At 49.0% G+C, this 9664-nt stretch overlaps 1 protein-coding gene across 2 annotated transcripts in view; it reads right to left on the bottom strand.

Moving 5' to 3' along the window:
• The window catches only part of Hlcs (holocarboxylase synthetase), a 169628-nt gene that overhangs the window by 4772 nt on the left and 155192 nt on the right, over window positions 1-9664 (bottom strand). For both annotated transcript variants that reach the window (XM_033755967.1, XM_033755968.1), the window contains exons 6-8: window positions 4937-5004; window positions 3506-3666; window positions 567-681 (exon numbers count right to left, since the gene is read on the bottom strand). In XM_033755967.1, coding sequence (XP_033611858.1) covers window positions 567-681; window positions 3506-3666; window positions 4937-5004 — 344 coding nt within the window. The remainder of the gene's footprint in view (window positions 1-566; window positions 682-3505; window positions 3667-4936; window positions 5005-9664) is intronic.

Raw genomic sequence — 9664 nt, 5'->3', positions numbered from 1 at the left:
AACCAAAAAAAAAAAAAAAAACAAAACAAAAAAAAAACAAAAAACCAACCAACCAAACAAACAAAAGATATAAAACCAGAGGGGGAACTGTCCTAGAAATTAACTTTCTGTATACCACTATTTCAAGTTCCACAAGAAGCAGGAGTGGAGGGGGCAAGAAACATTTGCTTGATGTGATTCCGATTTGGTGGTTTCCACGGCCACAGACAGGAAAAGAAAAAATCCCTAGAAGTGCTTTCAACCAAGCTGGTCCTCTCCACATACCCACCATGGTTTAGGACTGTGAGGCTCAGAGAAACAGTTCTATCATATGACAATGTAGGTAAGCATAGACTTTTTTTGGAGGTTGGTTTTTTGAGGGATGGTTATACTATGTAGTTCAGGCTGGTCTTGAGCTCACAATATAGCCAACACTGGTCTCGAACTCATGGTGATCCTCCTGCCTCAGCCTCTGGAGTGCTGGGATTACAGGTGTGCACCACCACGCCTGGCAAGGATAGACTATTTTAATTTTTGTTGTCTCATTAATGTAAAAAATTGCTGAGGGAAAAGCTTTAAAAACTTACCAATGAGTATATAAAATGTTTCTCCCATAAGTGTCGAGTTAACCAGAACTCCACCAAGCTTCATGAGGTCGCTGTAATATATGTCATTGGGCCACTTCACTCGTAGGTTGATATCCTAGAAGAAAATCTGCATGTTAATTAAGCAATCCCAGGACACAGAGGGACTGGACAGCACCGTCTAAGCAAGAGGAAGACGAGCAGAAGACATGCAGAGCTAACAGAATGGGCCTCGTCCTCTCCTTTTGCAGAGAGCCAATCACGTCTTTGGGGTGATCCACTATTAAAGTACCTCATGTGGGTAGCCGGTGAGAGGCCTCCAGAAAACATGTGGCATAAATTCCAGCATTCTTCCCCTACCTCCACTTTTGCTCTATCACCCTGAGAAGACCTTGCTGGGAATGCAGTTCATCGATTACCTTAGCATCAAGAAAACCACCACGGGGAACCCATCACATCTGGGTGCAGGGCGCAGGGTGGGAAGGGGGCAGTACTACAGGTCCTTCTCCCTTGAGAAGCTCATGTCACAGGGAGAGATGGCCCTGATGAAGGGGTGTCCACAAGGGCGGGTAGAAATAGCTGGGGTTGAATGCAACAGTCAGAGAGGAGGGGCTCCCTTTACCGTTATTACAGAAAGCCTTGAAGAACTGGCAGCTGTGAGCTTGGGTGGGGGACTGCGCTAGTCACGAGCCCGTGCTACTCCATCCTGCAGGGGGTGTGGCCCAGGGGCTCTGCTTGTGCCCTGGTCACAGCAGCTGGGCCTGGGGTGGACACCCAGACCTCCACCTAAGTCCAGAAGCAGAGACTGATGAGCCCAGGAGGGCGCCACAACACCAGGCTTCTCAGATCCTGCGCTGCTGCCAGGAGGAGCCAGGCATGGGTAAAGGAAGCCCCTGGCGATGCTCAACGAGGCGAAGCTGCTGCTGGCCTCCACACCCCCGGGGCCGGTCCCCGTGCACTCTGGGCGCCTTCCCTGCACCGCTCCATATGCCCCTTGCTCCTGGCGCCAGGCTCAGGGGCCGCCACAGGTCACACTCTCTACAAGTGGTAGCTTTCTTCAGGGCAGCTCCTCCAGGGGCATCAGGAAGGGCGCCTAACGCTATGCCATGTGGCCAGCCGTCCTCGCCTTCCCACAGCTCTTCCTGTCACTGTTCTTCAGATGTTCCTCAGACATCGTGGGGAGACATCCAGATGTCACGGCCTGAGGGAGTGTGACCAGAGTCTGCTGGGAGCAGAGGCAGCGGCCAGGGCTCATCTTCCTGCACACGCACACGGCAGTCCAATGACAAGGACGTGAAGTGAGGAAACGAGTCCCGCTTCAAAGAGCTGGGAGCTCGCGGGACACACGACAGTCAGGGCCGGAAGTGAGGCTCGGACCCTCGGGGCCGTGAGTTTCTGCAGCAGGAGAGCTGAGCCGGTGCATGGGGACAGCATCCTGCGGGGCCTCAGAGGACAGGAGCAGGTGTGGGGGAGGGAGGGGACTCCAGACGGGAGCAGAGGGCCCCACGCAGGCCATCCAGGCTCTGGAAGTGGCAGCATCACAGTACAGGTCTGCGCGGAACGGTCTGGATTTGCGGGCTGACTGTGACATCTGATGCCCCAGAGGAGGCCACAGGAAAGCAAACTCCCGGACTGGGGCTGACATCTAGTGGTTCCTCCACACGGGCCAACTGGGCGGTGTCAAAAACCCAATTCAGACACACAAGCTTCAACATGGCATGGCTTCTCTTAGATAAGAACCCCAAAGTATAAATAAATCAAAGAGCAAAATGAAAATTTTAAAAACTCAATTAAAAAACAAAGTTGCCTCAGGCCAGCAAGGCTGACAAGGACGACTGCAAACAGGACGAGACCTTTGGGGCAGCTCCTTCAGGGGCACCAGGAAGGGCCGGCTTCCTGCCTCCCCACCAGCCTCGGCACCTGGCACCGCCTTGACACACAGCAGGAACTCAAAGAACTCTGCTAGGGAGGCTCAGGTAAACAAGCTGTCTTCATCTTAGGCTCAGTATCTGATTTGTTTTCTAAGACCAGTTACCTTGCTACTGGGGTTAAAAAGGCCACTGTCACGATAGACTCTTCCATTCTGACGTTTCCTACAAGGGGAAGTCCAGCTAGGGAGCTGCAGATGGGGCCCAAGAGGGCAGCAATGGTGTGAGGATCCCAGCACACAGGTGCCAGTGACCTCACACAGTGCAGGGAGCACCGAAGGCAGCGGAGACGCACGTACGCTGTGAGCACAGGATACATCCCGGGGGCCTGGAGAGGAAGGGACCGTCCCATCATTTAACTGCCGGTGACAGCCCTTGTGTCCTCTGGGAGCTCCGCTTTAACATTTTGCTTGAGGAATCAAGATGACAGCTTTGCTTTCAACCTGACCTAAGCCCCAGGCAGGAGGCAGGCGGGGAGGGAGCTCCTTTTAGAAGAATATAAGCTTCTCCCAGGAACCTCTGGGACCTGGCACATGGGAAGTAGAAGAAACGCTCCAGGCACTGGGTTCCTTGCTGTCTTCCCCTTGTCTTCTCATGGCTGAGACCAAGGCATCAGGCCATAATAGTGACGCGGGCACATCTGTCCTTATAGCTGAGGGAGGCGGTGCCCAACCACAGACAAACGGAGGCTGTGCAGAGCGGGTACGGTGGTAAACGGAGGTAGGAAACGAGAAGGCTTCCGGGTCCATGAGATGAGAAGACGCAGTGTTTTCCATCCAGCCCACCGTATTCAGGGCAGGATGTGGAGAACGGGACAAGGAGGCCGGAAGTGGGTTCGGGGAGCAGTGTGCCGGAGGAACTGACAGTGCTGTGAAACGTCAAGGACACTTTGCTGCCAGCTGTGCAAAGGGCAAGGGGCAGCTCCAGCCCCATCCACCAAATACGCAAACAAAACAAGCCAAATTCTGCAAGCTCAAAAAGGAGGTGATGACTTAGTATTTAAACCGCACATACCTGGTACTCGGGAATGGACCGCACTGCCTCCACGATGGCCAGGGACATCAGGTGCTGGACAAACGGAATCCTCTGTCCCAGCTGGGACCGCAGGGGGACGGACACCAGCACGGTAGAAAGGGCGCATCCCAAGGGGCTCAGCCACGCATTCGGCCCTCGCCCTGGAAGACAGGCCGGTTGGCAAAGCGCTGCCTCACAAGGAAGTCCTGTGAAGGCCAGAGCCGCTCATGACAGCTGTCCCTTCAGTCACGTGCGCTTAGCACACACCTGCACGTTCTGGGTCATTCAATCAAAGAAAGAAGCCTCAAAATGTCAGAGAAGCTGCTGAAACCCTTTCCGAGAAGGAGCACAATGCCCACCTCTGTGAGCACAGCACTTATGCCCTGATGGTTAAAGCGAACAGCGTCTGAACATCGCCCTGGGTTTCATTCTCACCAGACGGTCAAGACTGAGAATAGAGGTAAGGACCCCGGAAAAAACCCGCTCTCATCCCGGAAGTGTTGGGAGCCGCTTTTTAATCCCTGTTGTGGTATTTGCACAATCCAGAGAATACACTAAAACCCAGAGCTGCTCGCTTCCCATGGGGGACTCTGGTGTACGGATTCCATCTCAGTACAGTCCTTGGTAAAAGCTGACCCCTGACCCTAACTCTGAGTTGTTACTCGTCGTCCAGTTAGGAAAGCAAAGTCGTCAAGTGAGGAATACTGTGAATCAAAGTTCTTCTAGATGCTTTTTAAAAACACATCGTACTGAGTCCTATAGCTTTTGGTAAAATAATTTTTTTCTTCTTTTTGAGTTTTGCTCAAGAGCAAGAAGTGGAAAGCAGCAGATCTCTTTTTCCTCTCTGCTGCTTCTCAGAAAGTGGAAAGAGCCCCAGGGCTGAAAGCACACGAGGGAGTGGAGACCGGGTGCTGTGGGGTGTGAGGTGCGGGGCCCAGGAGCTGCCCCCAGCTTTGCAGGACTCTGGCGCCTGCCTATGACGCACAGGTGGAGGGAACACGCTGCTCCGCTTCTCTGGGTCACTGTGGGAAGGGCACTGCGAGAGGGCCACGCCTACAAACCAGCGCTAACTGGAGGGGCCGGGCGGGGGAAGCCCTTCTCCCCGACTGCCCTTCGGATACAGCTTGTTCTAGACCTCCCAGAGGATCTTCGGGATACAGATGTGTCCGGTCCCTGGATGTCAAAGCGATCACTGGAAATGTCAAGTGATCAGCAGACCAGCAGCTTGACAGAATCACTTCACTCCACTAAGGCTAAAATCTTCCTGCCAAGGTCTCTCCCTCTTGTCCTGTTTCCAGCGAGCGTGAACACCCAGCAGATTCCAATTCGAACTCCCAGGGATTAGCACACACAATCAGCAGGCTCTCTGGCCACCGGATCACAGATTTTAGAAAAGAAAAATAACGGCAATGATAACAAAAGATGACTGACCTTTGCCCTGAGTCTGCCGGACTGCGATGGCTATTAAACCCATTTCCTGTGGCACCTCCAACATCAACCTGCAAACGGTGGGAAAACCGGTCAGCTAGAACAAGACACAGGCGGCTGGGCCACCGGCGCAGACAGGAAGTGGGCAGGGCTTGTCTGCACCTCTGCAAGTGTGGCCCAGGAAGGGCCAACTTGAGGATTTCCACAATCCGTAGAGATGCACAGGTACAGGGATGTTACTCTCCTTCTAGCTTATTTATTTATTTATTCATTAATTTATTGAGACAGGGTCTCACTACGTAGTTCAGGCTGGCCTTGACCTTATGATGATCCTCCTGCCTCGACCTCCTGAGTGCTGGGATTACAGGCACCACCACACCTGGCTTCCTTCTAGTTTCTATGAAGAAAATGATTGAGAAGTAAAAATGAAGAAAATGTCATTTAATGACAAAAAAGGGTGTAGATTTATCAGATGAGAAGGAAAGGTGAACTTGCCTGAGCTGTTGTTCAGTTTAAGACTTGGTTAGATTATATTTTTTTGAGGATCTGATCAAGTTCTTTCTCTCCCTCTGACGTGTGTACCTTCTTCGAGTGACAACTGGCAAATCCCAACATTTGTTTCTACTTACGGTGTGTTTCTGTTGGAACGCTGGTACACAATCATAACAGAAGTTTCTGATTATTCAGAAAAACCAATATGGTGGCTATAAAGCCGTTTAAAAGATACACTATCCCCTGAGAACTAATTATGTTTTAACTACAGTAAATAAATCTACACCTTCTGAGAGCTCAAGAGAACCCTGCATCATTTTAGGCTTCAGTTCTGCTTTAAAAATGGTTTCATGTAAAAGAATACAAACTTTCCTTTTGGGGACAGGAAGAAAAGCACACTAATCTCCCCCTAGCAGGTCAAACTTAGCTGGGTTTTTCCCCAAAAATGAAAGGGACACACACACACACACACACACAGAGGCAAAATCCCTCACTCTGAGAACGTTCTCTGAGAAACTCAGTTCTACACATTTTCACTCCACGTCGGGAGTTTTTCCTCCACCTTCGCAGAGGCTGCTGGCAGCATTTGTGGCCGGATGTGGCGGCAGGGACCAGGCCTGCCCGCTCTGCGTGGCAATTTGCTTTGGGGGGAGCAGCAGGGCAGACACGAGGGAGAGCTGGTGTTCTGAGCGTAAAGTTTCTAATAATCACCCTGGAGAGGTCCACAGCACCCTGGGAGGAGACGCCTGAGCTCTGAAGAAAGCTGGCGCTGCACTGGCTCTCGCCTCTCCTCTGGGCGGGTGGAACTTTACGACTGGCTGGCACTCAGTACTGGAAGGAAAAACCTCAGGAGCAGAAAAGCAAAGCCGCACCACATCCCCGCCCTGTGCCCCAGGGCCTGAGAGCTCTGCTCTAGCAGGCCCCGCTTAGGGTAAGAGGAGCCAGGTTCTGGCCCAGGTGGGGACAGGGCTCCCCAGGATCCCCGGCATGGGCCAGTCCACACCCACCACACGTGAAATACAGCCCCACGGGTGTTTCTCTTGGATGCTGTGAAAGCCCACTGAGCTCGAGTATGCCCATACAACCCTAGGCACCAGGAATAAAGCGTGCTTTTCTTGGTTCAGACCGGGAGGGAGCCCTAAGAGGGACTCTTCCTCCACACAGGGAATTAACATTATCTTCCAGAACCCCTGCTTTCTCTTGGGTTCAGCACCCTTCACCTGGGCTCCTGAGGCCCAGGGCTCTGGAGAGGGATGGGCAGAAGGGGGGAATTCGCACCTGGAGCCCACCGCAGAGGCCCTCTGCGTGGCAAGCGCTCTCCGAGGTTCTCTAAATAAACATGTGGTCAGGAGACAGTCATGCCCCAGCCAGCCACAGTGATGGTGGAAGGGGCCTGGGGCTGGGGCTGGGGCGCAGGAAGGGGGTGTGCAGAAACCGACCCAGACTTCTCGAACAAAGAGAAATGATTAAGGGAGCATTCGCACTAAACTGCTAGAGGTTTGGCAGCAGTTAACAGGGCATATTAATGAGAGGAGCGAGTCTGGGCTGCCGAAGGCCAAGAGGAAATCTGCGAGGAGGGAGACAGCGGGGGAGGAGCTAATGCTTTGCTGAGACAACTGGAGGCCGCCAGACTTATTTGTGCTATCGGAGATAACTCTGGGGCCCAAACCGCACAGCTCACGGTCAACAAAGACGCGTTTATGAACTCCGTCCGTTTTGCATTTTTGAAAACGAACCTGCTGCAGCTTGCTTTCACAGAAGAAAGAAACCATAAATGCATTTCCATCCTCCCTTGATGATGGCCTTACAAAAGAAAAAGGGGAGAGAAAAAAGAAGGGGTTACATGAGGATTACCTCCCGGCCTCTGCGAGTTTTCCTTCCCACCTGGCAAAGGCCATGGCACAAAAGGCTTCTGTGAGTGGGGGCTGCGTGCATTATGTGGTACCCAAGGGCACTCAAGAGAAGCCCCCACCTGCACTCTTGGCGCTTCTGGAGCCCCCCAGGGTCACTCTGCGAACCAAAGGCCCCCGAGTGAGTAGTTTGGTTCCTGAGGACATCACAGTCCCCCAATGCTCTGCTAACGCAACACCCTGGTTTTCATGTGGTCATTAAGATGGAGTTTTGAGACCAGGTGTAGTGGTGCATGCCTGTAGTCCCAGAACTCGGGAGGCTGAGGCAGGAGGATCGCTGAGTTAGAGACCAGCCTGAGCTACATAGTGAGTTCCAGGTCAGTCTCAACTACATAATGAGACCCTGTCTCAAAAAAAAAAAATAATAATAATAAAATAAAAATGGAGTTTTGACAATTAAGACCAACCCAGAAAACAGGAATGAGTGAAAACACTGGGTCAACAGAAATTTAAACTCAGACTCAGTCCCTCCACTTTGGGGATCTGAACCCAGTCTACACTTACCACTGTGCCATAAAAGCAGAAACTTGCAAATGGCCTAACGGTTCATGAGGGGACAGTTCACTGAATTATGGGACATGAAATCAATGGAATAATTTGTACCATTAAACATGACAGGAAGACCACATAGCAATGAGGAAGAAATGACTGCTATGAAAATGTGAAATAAAAAGGCAATATAGAAAAATGACACATACTTTTACTCCAAGTAGGTGAATTCATAGAAAAGAGAGTGGCGATTTCACAAAATGTTAGTAGTGACTGTATAAGGATCTTTTTTCTTTTTAAAAAACTTTTTTTTTGGAGGGGTATGGTTCCTTTTTAATTCAAAAATTGATTTTTGTGAAAAAGCATTTTTTTACATTTACATATAATATTTGTAATGCACTATTCATAAATATGTCTAGGAATAAGGTCAAAAGTTCTGTTTTAAAAATGAATAAGGGAATCCGGGGAAGAGGGGGAGAAAGAGGAGCAAAACAATCAAGATGCAACATGTATATGTATCAGTTCCCCAAGTTACCCATCACATAGAAATAAAATATAAAAATTAAAATTAAAAGGGATAAGGAAAATAAAGGTATTGATGTAAGAAAAGGTTTAAAGTACCCAGTTGCTATAATAAAGGGAATATCATAAAAAAGAGACCCAATAACAGCTAACTACAATGCTGGTTTTATTATAAACAACGAACAAGAACCTGTTTGTAGAAACTCCTAAAACCAGTCTGTTCATATGACTGACAACCTTAAAAATGGAATCTTTTAACCCAAGACTACACTTCCATAATTGAATCCTGAAGAGTATTCCAACAAGGAAACAAAGCAACTCCAGGGCGTAACTACTCACAGCAGATTACTGACACAATGTGAAAAATCAGGAGCAATCCAAATGGTCTATGACAGGAAGGAAAAAGAATCATAGCCTCCCCAAGTGAAAAATACCCAACAGCCACCAGGGACAGGGGCCAGTGCCACTGGGTAACATTAGGTGATGTCACAGGATACAAATCCTAAACACAGCATGACTGCAATGACGATCGAAAATATACTTTTATAAATTGCTAGGAAATACCCAAAATGCAGAAAACAAGTCACCCAGGTAAGTCCTTCTTCTCATTAAGTCTGTGTTCTTCCAGAATTATTCTCCATTAAAAAAAAATATACACAGACAATGATAAATGTAACTATATTGTTTGCTTTAAATGTACCAATAAACTTAATGGGAAAAAAATATATACACATAGGTATTTTCTCCAAGATAAGTTCCTGATACTTGAACATTTTTATTTTGGAGCTTATAAAATGATGTTTTAGATGTATAGTGATAGACATTTTTATTATGTGGGTGAGTTTTTTGTAAGGTATATATATTTAGAGACAAACACAGGCCACACATTAACAAATATGGTGACAGAATTATACGATGATTTAAACTTGTTATCCTATAAAGTTTCTGGCTGGTAAGCATTCAGGTGATTCAGTTTAAGGCCATTCTAACAACTGGGGATGCTAACCCTTCACTTGTGATCTCAGTCTCCAAACCCATTTAGCAAAGCTATGCACAGCTAGGTGAACCAGTTCTTTGGCTGACTTTCACCTGCAAGTTACAGACAGCACTGGCCAGGATGAACAGAATACATCAGGTTGGTTAATGGATTCCTCTACTATATTCTGGGTTTGATATTTAAAGCCCCAAACAGCCTTTCATCAAAGCAACCTTTTGGTCTGGTGAAGATCAGGCCACCTCCCCTTTTCAATTGGTGTGTAACATGTCATTGAGAGAGAAAATGGAAATTTGAATTATCCAAGGCAAAACCAAAATACCC

This window comes from Fukomys damarensis, unplaced genomic scaffold (assembly GCF_012274545.1).
Source record: "Fukomys damarensis isolate Sample0158 unplaced genomic scaffold, DMR_v1.0_HiC HiC_scaffold_24, whole genome shotgun sequence".
Classification (NCBI taxonomy): Eukaryota; Metazoa; Chordata; class Mammalia; order Rodentia; family Bathyergidae; genus Fukomys; species Fukomys damarensis.
This window is presented reverse-complemented; position numbering and strand designations above follow the sequence as displayed.